The following is a 12,493-nucleotide window of genomic DNA, read 5'->3' on the forward strand; positions in this document are numbered from 1 at the left end:
ATATAAGGATCAATTCTAAAATTTCTAAGCATGCCGTAAAAACTGTTAAATCATAAAACATGATTGCAAAATGGCATTAAATCCATAGGAACAAGTACGATTAACGACATGAAACCTCTCTAAATCAGTGGGAAGGAAAGAATACATTTAGTCTTTGACATACTTGATTAGCTTAACCATTTCTTTTTAGCTTAACAGAAATGTCCTTTTAGTTTACACTTTACAGAAAGAGGGAAATTCTTCTATAGAATCAAACAGTTTTCGACTTAAAAGAGTACAATAGTCCTTCAAGACATGAAGACAAATGCCAGTCAAATGTTCTTGTACTGTACAAAAAAAATGAAAAATGCCTAGACTTTTGTATGGGGAAAACATTTAAAAAGAATCAAGACAAAAATTCAAGAATCTTGTGTGCTACAAACAAGGACCAACAGTCGATAGTTTTCTCTATGGTTTGTAAAAGCGTTTTGTTTCACCACATCCCATTATAGATGTGGGCAATCTTCCGACCTTTTCTACACCTTCTTCAAACACTACTCCCATTCCCATAAAGAAATGAGATTCAATATGGCAATGGAATAGCCAAACACCTGGATTGTCAGCTCGGAATCTCAATGCAGTCCAGCCATAAGGATGAACAGGCACTGTATTCTTCATTATCGGATTGACAAGGTTGTACTTCTTGGGATCAGTTGAGATGTTAAACTTGCCTGTACCATAGCCCAGGACCCAAAAATCATGCCCGTGAAGATGCCAAGGATGTGTTTCACTGTTATTCACAGTCATTGTGTTTGCATTCTGCAAGATTACATCAACTGTCGAGTTGAACTTGAGCCGATAAATCGAGTTGCTTGTCGTAGCATTTACATTCTTGGCAACACTATAGATGTCGTAGTTGGCAGCATCGTATCCTTCTGGAGGAGGGGTTTGCTCGAAAGCATGTAGAAAATTTTGTTTAAGGGCTATGAGGTAAGGTGTATCAGGAAGGCCAAATGAGACATTGTTGACAGACCAACGGACATGACCATCTATCTTGTTTTGTGTATTGAGCATAACAATTACTCTATCTGTTGTCTGTGGAGGGGTATGGATGTAGCCTTTGAGAGCTTTGATTGCTTGACTTTGAGCAATTCTGGGAGCTGTATCGTTCCATCGAGGTCCAACCGGGGGACTTGTGGGGGGATTTCTTCTGGGATGATTTGGATAGTAATTGATGATGCCCAATCCATTGGTAGTATTGCTATTTCTGCTAACAATATGTGCACTAGCCCAATAATTTCGCGAAGGGTCTTGATCAGCCTTGATTAGAACGGAGTATGTCTCTCCAGAGTAGATGAAAAGATTTTGGACCACAAACGGCTCGACATTGTTGCCATCAGCTTCAACAACAGTCATATTGTGACCCTACATTCAATATTTAATGATAATAAGTGTTTGGCAAGTCGGCCTTGATTGTTTATTCTGCGGATAAGCTTTTAGAAATTAAAAATTTTGGGTCCAGCTGGTTAAGCATGTGAAGGGGTACTTTAAAAATTCTTGATAACAGGAAAATTTGTAAGAAACTGTAGTAATTTGTACCTCTATTTCAAAACTCAAGGCTGAAAGACCGGTCAAGCTTCCAATCCTCAGCCGGTATGTTTTGCCAGGAACAACTGTCAATGAGAAAGGGGAACACTCTGGATTTGTCGCATTGCAAAGACCGGCTTCGATCCCCGGTGTGCTGCAGTTGAATTTTCCTCTGCCTTGTATCAAAATTGACTGAAAATGTTGAAGAAAAACCATTAGCCTCAAGCTTTTTGATGCATAAAACTGATCAACTGTAATACTAAATTAAAGCATTAATTACCTGAGGTTCCCCAACCCAACCAAAAGGTATTGAATTGAGCCCAGTCATTTGTTCATAAGCACTTTTGTGGTACCAATCATTAAGGATGATGCTGCGGTCATAGTCATAAGAAAAAGGCTCAGACTCTCCAGCAGGAAGTGAAACCTTAATCATTCCATATAGCCCTGCTTCTCTTTGCATACCATAATGTGCATGATACAAATATGTTCCAGGCTGCAAGAAAAGTGACATATTTTACCAATCAGATCAAATCTATGGTAAATGAAGCATGTAGCATTAAAGCAAGGGACTATATCAGCCATTGGACTTACTCTGTCTACTATGAACTTGTATGTAAAGGTATCTCCTGGGAGAATTGGACACTGTGTCACCCCTTCTGTCCCGTCAGACCAAGGTGTTCCATGCTGCACTCAATAAATAGGAATAGATATTAAAATCTTGTACCATCAAGAAACCATAATATTGAGAACAGAGAAATATAGGAAGATGTCAGATTTTCTCCTTGATTACCTGTCTGATTCCATGCCAATGGATGGCAACATTCTCAAGTAGCAAGCTGTTCTTGAGCTCAACTATAATAGTATCACCTTGCTGAGCATTGATGGTTGGTCCTGGACTTCTTCCATTGATGGTCATCACCAACTTCTTGTAGCAATCAGGAGACTTGTACTCATATTTCACCTCCCACTTATGGTATCTAACTTTAGCTTCAACAGAAGGAAACGCGGCAGATGCCAAACACAAAAACAAACACAAGCCCACCAAGTTTTTAGCTAAACTTCTGCATTGGAGAAGCTCAGCCGCCATGTCTCAATGATCTCTTGAAAAAGTTCAAGCAGTCCACAAGTTTTGATGTCTTGATTAAAGCAATGTAGCTCGGGACGGTAGCTTGTCTTGCTAATTTCTTGAGCTGATCAAGAAACAATTACATATATAGGGAGGCAGTTGATAGCTTGAGAGCTAAGACCAAGACCGAGTTGCAGACGACGACCAAGACCGTTCAAAAGAACGAAATTGCCCTCCAATTTCCCCTGACAGAGGGAGGGCAATTAAAAAGGGTGCTCACCCGCGGTTCATGCGGGTAATTTTTGGCTTCGAATTTTTTGTCCCCAAATTAGTTTCTATCCTTTCTGTCCCTTCTTTATATAGTTGTCATGTGTCTCTAATTTTTTGATAACACAAACTCAAACAAACCAATAATAATCGATTAACAAGTTTACTCAAAACCAAGTAAAACAGATAATTCAAAACTTTTTTGCCTTTGGATAAATCAAGCGGCTCCAATAACTTAAAACTATTTTTTTCTTTGGATAAATCAAGCGGTGGTTCCCTAATCAAAATTTCTTCAACTCTAGTTTGCATGAAGAAAAAGACTGCAAGTTTTGGTTTTGAGTAAACTTGTTAACCGATTATTATCGGTTTGTATGAGTTTGGGTTATCAAAAAATTAAAGACACATGACAACTATATAAAGAATGGACAGAAGGGATAGAAATTAATTTGGGGACAGAAAATTCGAAACCGTAATTTTTACCTTCCGCTAAAAAAAAGGGGTAGGAGATCCTGTCCCATCCCCTTCCCTCTCTCCTATATACATATAAAACATATTTAATATTATTAGTTATACTAATAATTATATATTTATATTAATGTAAATTATTGATTAGCTATATTAATATATTTATACTAAATTATTGATTATATTTTTATTTATTATAAATTTTTTTCCCCGCCGGCACCCGCAGGGGAAACGGATCTGGTCGTTGCAATGCCAATCTGTACATGCCAACTTGGTCTCGTCTGTAACTGGAATAGCACTGCCAGGAGGAATACGTCCCCTGTTTGACTTCTTAAGGGTATGACTTGGTAAATAAAGTACATCTCCAACTAACCCTAATTATGTATTTCTTGGATTTTACATTTTCGGAGAATCCTATGTGGTGCGTAATTACTTTCTGACTGCAAACTTCTTTTTTAACTCCGACAAGAAGTTTCAGAGATAAGTTATCTCTATAATTGTCAATGGTAATTGTACCATACAGCATAGGCAATGGCATAACAAATATTAGACATTAGAACAATAAACGTAGACATTCGCACAATAATATATAAAAATAGGACAAAGCTTTTTAACACAAATTTCAATGAGAGTAAAAGTTCATTGTATTTTTATTATCATTGTATCAGTGTCTATATTTATATAGTCCTTGATTCAAGTTGTACCGGTCAAAACGAGGCTTTCTCTTTTTTTTTTTTTTTAGACAATATTTCTATAACCTACTTTATCTTATTTTAGAAGGAGGAGGGACTTAACCAATACGGAAATATCATCCGACGAAACCATTGAAAGTGACAAGCTACAAAAAATTATTGATGAGAGATAAGATTTGAACCTTTGAACTTCCACCAACAATCAAATGGTTATTGGCCAAGCGCCAAGGCTTGTCATTTTAGGTGGTAAAAGATGCCCCTATACCGTGTTAAGGAAAACAAGAATATGATATTTCAACGAGAATTGTAACTGGAACCTTTTTCTTTTACTTAGATTTGACCAATTGTCGGTACGCTAGACAAGCTGATTGGCCATTTTTCTACTTCCTTAGCTAAACAAATAAACTACAACCAGATCTCAGATTCAACTTTTTGCGGGGGCCAAAAAACACTAAACCGCGTTAAGAGAAAAAGGGTGATCTAGCTAAAAGCTATGTTATATTAGCCGAAATTTGAAAGAAATTAATTAAATAAAAGAGGGGATATCATGATATGTTTAATTATAGACAAATGATTTGAAAGCTCAAAAATGGGTTCCAGTTTCCGCGTTGTGAAACCGCGTAAAAAAAAAATATCTAAGAACAAACAAGAAGACTCGATGAGGTAGAAGATTCTCCATTGACTTATGCCTAAAGGAAGGCTTTATTCATGTGTTAGCATCACAGGTCACGACCAGGAAAGCTCCATGCAGGCAGTTGCCTATCATGCAGGGAAGCTCCATTGACTCATGCCTAAGGGTTAAATGCACCAAACCCCTTGAACCTTACCTTGGTTACATTTTACCCCTTCTGAACTCATTAAATAAGCATTTTGCCTCCATATTTAATATTTTAAGACAAAATTGCCCTTACTATTTTTCGTTTATTCACTCCCTTTTTATTCTTTTTCACGACTTTCTTTTATTTTTTTATTTTTTTACTATTTTTTAATAGTTATTGGATCTTAATTAAGAAACCAAAAGGAGTTAAAATATAATGTTTATGAAAGAAAATCATAATATAATGAAAATGGGATAGAGAGTAGCACGATGGGATGAAAGATTCGTTGTGAAAATGGTGCCTAGGAGAAAATTATCCAGAACTTAACAAGGAAAAACCTCCCTAAATTAGAGGGGAGGAGGGAATAAAATACAGTATTTGACTAACTTGATTTGATTAACCACTTTATTAGCTTAATCAAAGTTTTATTTGCGCAAAGAAAGAGAGAATTTTGGCTAAAGAATCAAACAGTTTTTGAAGTTAAAAAGCATTGGGAAACTGTCCTTCAAGGCAAATGCTGATCAAATTATTCCACTTTATTTACATTTTATTTACACATACTGATTTGCTTGCATTATCAACACATTTTGTAATCACCTTTTATCTCACATATATCATATCAAAAAAGTGCTACAATATTTTTTAACAAAATTATCTCAAAGAATTTATAATCCAAACACACTTATAGATACCGGGAAAACATTTAAAAAAAAAAAAGGGATTTCAAGAATCTTTTGTGCTACATACAAGACAAAGCGGCTTGAATCTTTTGTGCTACATATCTTCAGCTTGTATTTCTTTTATTTCTCTACGGCTTGAAAAAGCGTTTTGTTTCACCGCATCCCATTATAGATGTGGGCAATCTTCCTACCTTCTCCACCCCTTCTTCAAATACCACTCCCATGCCCTGGAAGAAATGAGCTTCAATATGGCAATGGAATAGCCAAACACCTGGATTATCAGCTCTGAATCTCAATGCAGTCCAGCCATAAGGATGAACAGGCACTGTATTCTTCATTATCGGATTGACAAGGTTGTACTTCTTGGGATCAGTTGAGATGTTAAACTTGCCTATACCATAGCCCAGGACCCAAAAATCATGCCCGTGAAGATGCCAAGGATGTGTTTCACTGTTATTCACATTCATTGTGTTTGCATTCTGCAAGATTACATCAACTGTCGAGTTGAACTTGAGCCGATAAATCGAGTTGCTTGTCGTAGCATTTACATTCTTGGCAACACTATAGATGTCGTAGTTGGCAGCATCGTATCCTTCTGGAGGAGGGGTTTGCTCGAAAGCATGTAGAAAATTTTGTTTAAGGGCTATGAGGTAAGGTGTATCAGGAAGGCCAAATGAGACATTGTTGACAGACCAACGGACATGACCATCTATCTTGTTTTGTGTATTGAGCATAACAATTACTCTATCTGTTGTCTGTGGAGGGGTATGGATGTAGCCTTTGAGAGCTTTGATTGCTTGACTTTGAGCAATTCTGGGAGCTGTATCGTTCCATCGAGGTCCAACCAGGGGACTCGTGGGGGGATTTCTTTTGGGATGATTTGGATAGTAATTGATGATGCCTAATCCATTTGTAGTATTGCTATTTCTGCTAACAATATGTGCACTAGCCCAATAATTTCGCAAAGGGTCTTGATCAGCCTTGATTAGAACGGAGTATGTCTCTCCAGAGTAGATGAAAAGATTTTGAACGACAAACGGCTCGACATTGTGGCCATCAGCTTCAACAATAGTCATATTGTGACCCTGCATTAAAGAATCCATAAATTAGTATCGCCTGACTCAGCTTTGATTGTTTATTCTGGGGATAAGCTTTTGGAAATTAAAAATTTTGGTCCAGCTGGTTAAGCATGCGAAGGGGTACTTTAAAAATTCTTGATAGAGGAAAATTTGCAAGAAACTATAGTAATTTGTACCTCTATTTCAAAACTCAAGGCTGAAAGACCGGTCAAGCTTCCGATCCTCAGCCTGTATGTTTTGCCAGGAACAACTGTCAATGAGAAAGGGGAACACTCTGGATTTGTTGCATTGCAAAGATCAGCTTCAGTCCCTGGTGTACTACAGTTAAATTTCCCTCTCCCTTGTATCAAAATTGACTGAAAATATTGGAGTGAGACCATTAGCCTAGAGCATTTGAACATAAACTGATCAAAACTAGCAGTAGATTTAAGCAAAAGATTACCTGAGGTTCCCCAACCCAAACAAAGGGTATTGAATTGAGCCCAGTCATTTGTTCATAAGTACTCTTGTGGTACCAGTCAGTAAGGATGATGCTGCGATCATAGTCATAAGAAAATGGCTCAGACTCTCCAGCAGGAAGTGAGACCTTAATTAATCCATATAGCCCTGCTCCTCTTTGCATACCATAATGTGCATGATACAAAAATGTTCCAGGCTGCAATAACAGTTACCTATCTTAAAATTCGGATAAACTTTATGGCAAGTGTAGTATGTTGTAATCAAGTAAAGAAACTATGTCAACTGTTGGACTTACTTTATCTACTACGAATTTGTATGTAAACGTATCTCCTGGAATAATTGGACATTGGGTGACCCCTTCTGTTCCATCAGCCCAAGGTGTTCCATGCTGCAACCAATCAACAAAAATAGATATTAACATCTAGCTACATACTTACATCAAGAATCCAGTACATTCAAAGGAACAAAGTGAAGATAAATATATCATAATGCTCTTAATTACCTGTCGGATTCCATGCCAATGGATAGCAACATCCTCCAGTAGCAAGCTGTTTCTGATCTCAACAATAACTGTGTCACCTTGCTGAGCATTGATGGTTGGTCCTGGACTTCTTCCATTGATGGTAATTACCAGTTTCTGGTAGCAATCGGGAGACTTATACTGATATTTCACCTCCCATTTATGATATCGAACTTTAGCTTCAACAGAAGGGACTGCTATAGCTGCTAAACACAAAAGGAGGCACAATCCAGCCAAGTTTTTAGCTAAACTTCTGCATTGGAGAAGTTCAGCCATGTCTTTGATCTCCTGAGCAAGTTTAAGCAGCCTCTTAAGTTCTAATGTCTTGATTAAGGAAAAGTTACTTGGGACTGCAGGTCTTTTCCCAAGCTGAAGTTTTTTTTTGCTGATTTCTTGAGATGATCAAGAAGAACATATATATAGAGAAAGGGAGTTCAGACTTGATAGCTGATACTAATCTGCCAGGTTGCTGATTTGCTTGAGGCGACCATGAAAAAGGTTCCATCTGTTCAGAAAAACGAAGTAGCACTCCAATTTCCTCTGCAGATACTATCAGTCAATCTCAGTTTATAAGTGAGATAGGATTACCAGGTGGAATATGTTAACTGATTGACTTTTTCAGGTTATAACTCGGTAATATAATCATATGTAATCATATTTCTTGGCTTTTACTCCGGGGGAATTCTATCTGGAAGTGTTACTCTTCACGAATAGTCACCTCCTGACAGCGAATTTCTATTTTATTCTTACCAAAAAATAAAAAGAAGAAGAAAAATCTAGACGGTTTACTACATCTTCATATTCTAGGCCATGTTTAAGGGAGGTCAGAACAAAATCCTTCATTTTAAATGGTAAAGATTCTGCTTGCTCCAGAAAATACCGTTTTGTGTGCCTTCAAGGCATTGTGATCAAAGGCCTTGTTGTGGTTCATAAAATTGTAGACAAATGGCTAAGTTGGAGAGTAAAGTAAAAACAAAGAGGCAGATGATTGCATGTATTTGTACGTTGATAAGGCAATTTATCAGCAAAATCAATTAATAATAGAAATATGAAAAAAAAGATTATCTTAAAGGTTTTGGTTGTTAGCAAAGAATGGAAAAAAATTATTAATTTTAAACACAGATAGAATTGTTTATTATAAAGAAGTTACAGTCATTTATTAATTAAATTAACAAATATCCTAAGATTTGGTGATTCACTAAAAAGATGCATAAGGATTATCTTGACATTCTATTTAGATCGAGATGATGTTCGAGAGGACCTTCCTTAAATTTTTTATAAGGAATGCATTTTTAGGAAATAGTTGGAATGAACGTTCTAAGGAAAGAGGACTTTCGAATTTTTAAAACATCTATATCAAACGCGAGAATTGAATGGATAAATTGGAAGTCCTTTCCATTTCAGCCTATTCTTATTTACCAAACGAAGGTTAGGGGCTTATAGGATCAACCTTATTCTTAGTCAATACTAGACACAACATGTAGGCCTGACATGTGAACCCTATGTGAGCTCTACAATTTCTTTTAGGGTTAATTACAAAAGCTTTCCTTAAGTTTAATCAGTTTTACACTTTACCTTCTAACGTCATTTTTTTTCACTTTATTCCCTAAATCGTTAGTCAACTCTAATCCCGCATAATGAAAATATCAAAATGACAATTATACCCTTAGGGGTTTACTTCAATAAATCCCTTTAGGGGTTTACTTCACTATCATTTTTCTCTTGATTTGTCTGTCTGTCCCTAAAACCACTCAAGACGGCTAATATTTAAAAATAGCAGCATCCCTAACATAATAATGAAAATTACTGTATATCTATGAATATAGGCCTTGTTAAATATTACTCCATAATTACAGGTTTTTAAATGGAGGAAAAATATCCCGCTCATTTTGCAGATAAAGGGAAAAAACAAAAATTATTAGTGAAAAATAAACTATAAAAATATTATTAAAGGTCTATCGATTGGGTTTGTTTGGATTGAAGATTATTTGAAAAAAAATTTTAGAATAATACTGTAATACTTTTTGTGATTTGATGTTTGTAAAATAAAAAGATGGTTGAAAAAAAATAAAAGAATGATTGAGAACATGCTTATGATGCAACAAAAAAAATTTTTAGAAAAATTTAGCAATCCAAACAATTTTTAATACCATTTAATCATGCTGTATTATAAAAATGACCCCAAAAACTTTGAATCCCAAATCAACCATTTTCTCTAGTTTTTAAGTATTACCAACAATAAAATGTATAGGGCCAAATAAAGAAAATATCTGGCTATTAAAAGAAAATGCAACCATATGCACATTCGTAAAGAGGAACTGACAATATTCGAGCATTTTTAGACTTTTACTAATAATTTCACATATTAATTTTTCAATAACAATTTTTGTTATTTTTTCCTATTGTTACGTGAAATTAACAATATATTTCTCTGAATCTAAAAAAACAATATAATTATGGGATAAAATTTAATTAGCACTATACCTATAAATATTTTATTTTTTTATTACTACGTTAGGGATATTAATTTTTTAAACATTATTTGTTCTGGATGTTATAAAATATTGGAGTTCACTAACAATTATAGTGACAAACAAACAAATTCGAAAAAAAAATGCTGTTAAGTGATAAAGTGCAAAATAAGTTACGGGGATTACTACATTTAACTATTAAATGTATAAATATCTTTTTGACATTACTATTACACAACATTAGAGTCAATTGACGGTTCAGGAGATAAAATGAGAAAAAATAACCGTTTCCTAACAAATCAATGTTAGGAGGCAAAATGCAAAAAATTGATATACCTTAAGGGGAGTTTTTATAATTAACCGTTTCTTTTAATTCTTGATCCATCATTGACTAAGACTAAGGTCTTACGTAGGGTTTACCTAACAGTTTGAGAATTCAATTGACCTCGAAAAATCTGATCAATTTTTAAATGTTCATACGCGTTTTCATGATAATTGATATAAGTTTTAGTTGATCCCATTAATCCATTTCCTTTTCAACATATTTCATTACCTTGTTAGTGCTGCGAAGGTATCCTGTCATTTACAAACGAAGTGCTGAAATAGATTCTAATGTTCAATGACTTCATCAATGGCAATCCACAACAAGCTACTTACCTTTTCAAAACATCAACTAAAATTTTTCATTCCGTGGCAGGTTGCAAGCACCATTCCATAAGCACTCAATTATGGATATTAAACACAAGCCTTATGCCATCAACATCTCTATAACGGTTTTATTTGGTGGTTATTAGTACTTTAACTTTTTTATTTTACTTTGTAAGTAAGGGATTATACGCGCATAATCACAAGCCATGCAAAGTTTTTTTTTTTTAATTTCAACCATTTCTTGATTTGTCCGTGTCACCCTTACACAAGGGCTATGCTAATCTTTTCTGTGTCGTTTCAATTTTATTGGATGTCCCCGAAGGGATACAAGGCTTTGTTTGCCTTGTAACCTATCTAATTTAAAATACAATCATGCCACCACCAAAGATGCAAGAATTGTGGATTGGTTGTACCCAATTTCATTAATGAACTACTTAAATCATTTTTGTCCAAAAATAACACGACAAAGAATACAATTAATTCCAACGTGAGTGCGTACACAATTTAACGTCAGCACCCTTGCGTAAGCTGTGGAGTTCGTGGTGTAAAAGTAGTTTATTACGTGTTCATCAATTTACGGATAAGAACGATCTTCAAGTCAACAATGACTTTGTAACAGCTTATTACGACAAACTATAATTAATCTCAATCTCTCAGAAATTGTCTTTCGTTTTCCTTTCTTTGAAAGGGCCTAATCAAGCTGTCTTTTTACCAAAGCCCAAAGACTTTTACGATATTTTGACAAACCCAAGTCCCGTGAGAACCCTCAAAAGCCGGCAACTTTTGAAGGTCTCACAGGAGACTTATCTACTCTACCCCAAACCCCCCAAACCCCGATATGGGATATCAACCTCCACAGGGGAGCCAGCTGCTAAGATCTAATGAGACCCCAACTCCCAAGTTTCAAGGCTGATGTCTTTTTACCAAAATCCAGAGACTTTTACGATATTTTGACAAGCCTAAGTCCTGTGAGAACCCTCAAAAGCCGGCAACTTTTGAAGGTCCCACGGGAGACTTACTAATCAAGCTGTCCACATGTGCCATTTTGTCTCGTTGAATGGTAAAACCTCTAGTTTTAAAGGGTTGACGTTGACTTGATCGTGAACACCAAAACCAAGTCAGGATTCCCTTCATTTACTACCAATTAGCCCCGTTTGAATTGCATTTTTCTGGATTTTTTTATAGAAAAATTACTACAACAATTTGATATATGTGAGGTAAAAAGGTGGTAGAAAAATGTGTTCACGGAAAATATAATAATTTTTCTGAGAAAAATCGCAATCCAAACGGACCTAAGTTTCTTGATCAAGAACTATTTTTTTTCGAATACAACAATTACAACTCGTCCTATGCTAAGGGAAGGGGGCTGGGAATGAATCAAATGGGCGTAGTTAAGGCACCCTCTTGAAAGTGAAACCAAGAAACTGACAAATGGTGCACTAAGGCACCTGGAATGCAGGCGGGGGATCAAGAAATATTACTGATAGCATCAAGTAATCTAGTAATAGCTCCTATTCAGACAGAGGGATGTCATTTAGATTTAGTTAACACTAACCACAGGCCATTTGGGTTGTACCTAAATCCCAAACAAAAAAAAATTAAATAAAAATTAGTGGGTACCAAGTTATAAAAAAAAAAAAAAATTTTTTGTGTAAATTCGTGGTGTTCTTGCTGCACGTGATTTGTCATTGACCAACAAGATTTTTTTTTGCAGCCTAATTATGTGTTAATACGTATTAACAAAAACAAAACACATGCAAAT

General features: G+C 35.6%; 2 protein-coding genes and 1 non-coding gene across 3 annotated transcripts; all 3 read right to left on the reverse strand.

Annotated features, from left to right (window-relative positions):
* Positions 1 to 219: 219 nt before the first annotated feature.
* LOC113778781 (L-ascorbate oxidase-like) lies at positions 220 to 2,737 on the reverse strand. The gene is made up of 5 exons (XM_027324274.1): positions 2,357 to 2,737; positions 2,158 to 2,250; positions 1,847 to 2,059; positions 1,579 to 1,758; positions 220 to 1,404 (listed from the first exon to the last, which is right to left on the reverse strand). The coding sequence occupies exons 1-5, from the start codon at positions 2,651 to 2,653 to the stop codon at positions 448 to 450; spliced, it is 1,740 nt and encodes a 579-aa protein (XP_027180075.1). The 5' UTR covers positions 2,654 to 2,737; the 3' UTR covers positions 220 to 447.
* A 2,930-nt stretch (positions 2,738 to 5,667) lies between these two features.
* LOC113776749 (L-ascorbate oxidase-like) lies at positions 5,668 to 7,888 on the reverse strand. The gene is made up of 5 exons (XM_027321811.1): positions 7,595 to 7,888; positions 7,388 to 7,480; positions 7,076 to 7,288; positions 6,810 to 6,989; positions 5,668 to 6,639 (listed from the first exon to the last, which is right to left on the reverse strand). The coding sequence occupies exons 1-5, from the start codon at positions 7,886 to 7,888 to the stop codon at positions 5,683 to 5,685; spliced, it is 1,737 nt and encodes a 578-aa protein (XP_027177612.1). The 3' UTR covers positions 5,668 to 5,682.
* Positions 7,889 to 10,954: 3,066 nt separating this feature from the next.
* LOC113778915 lies at positions 10,955 to 11,057 on the reverse strand. Its single transcript, XR_003469380.1, has one exon. It is a non-coding gene; the product is annotated as a U6 spliceosomal RNA (small nuclear RNA).
* Between the last annotated feature and the right edge of the window lie 1,436 nt (positions 11,058 to 12,493).

This window comes from Coffea eugenioides, chromosome 7 (genome assembly GCF_003713205.1).
Source record: "Coffea eugenioides isolate CCC68of chromosome 7, Ceug_1.0, whole genome shotgun sequence".
In the NCBI taxonomy this organism is placed as follows: Eukaryota; Viridiplantae; Streptophyta; class Magnoliopsida; order Gentianales; family Rubiaceae; genus Coffea; species Coffea eugenioides.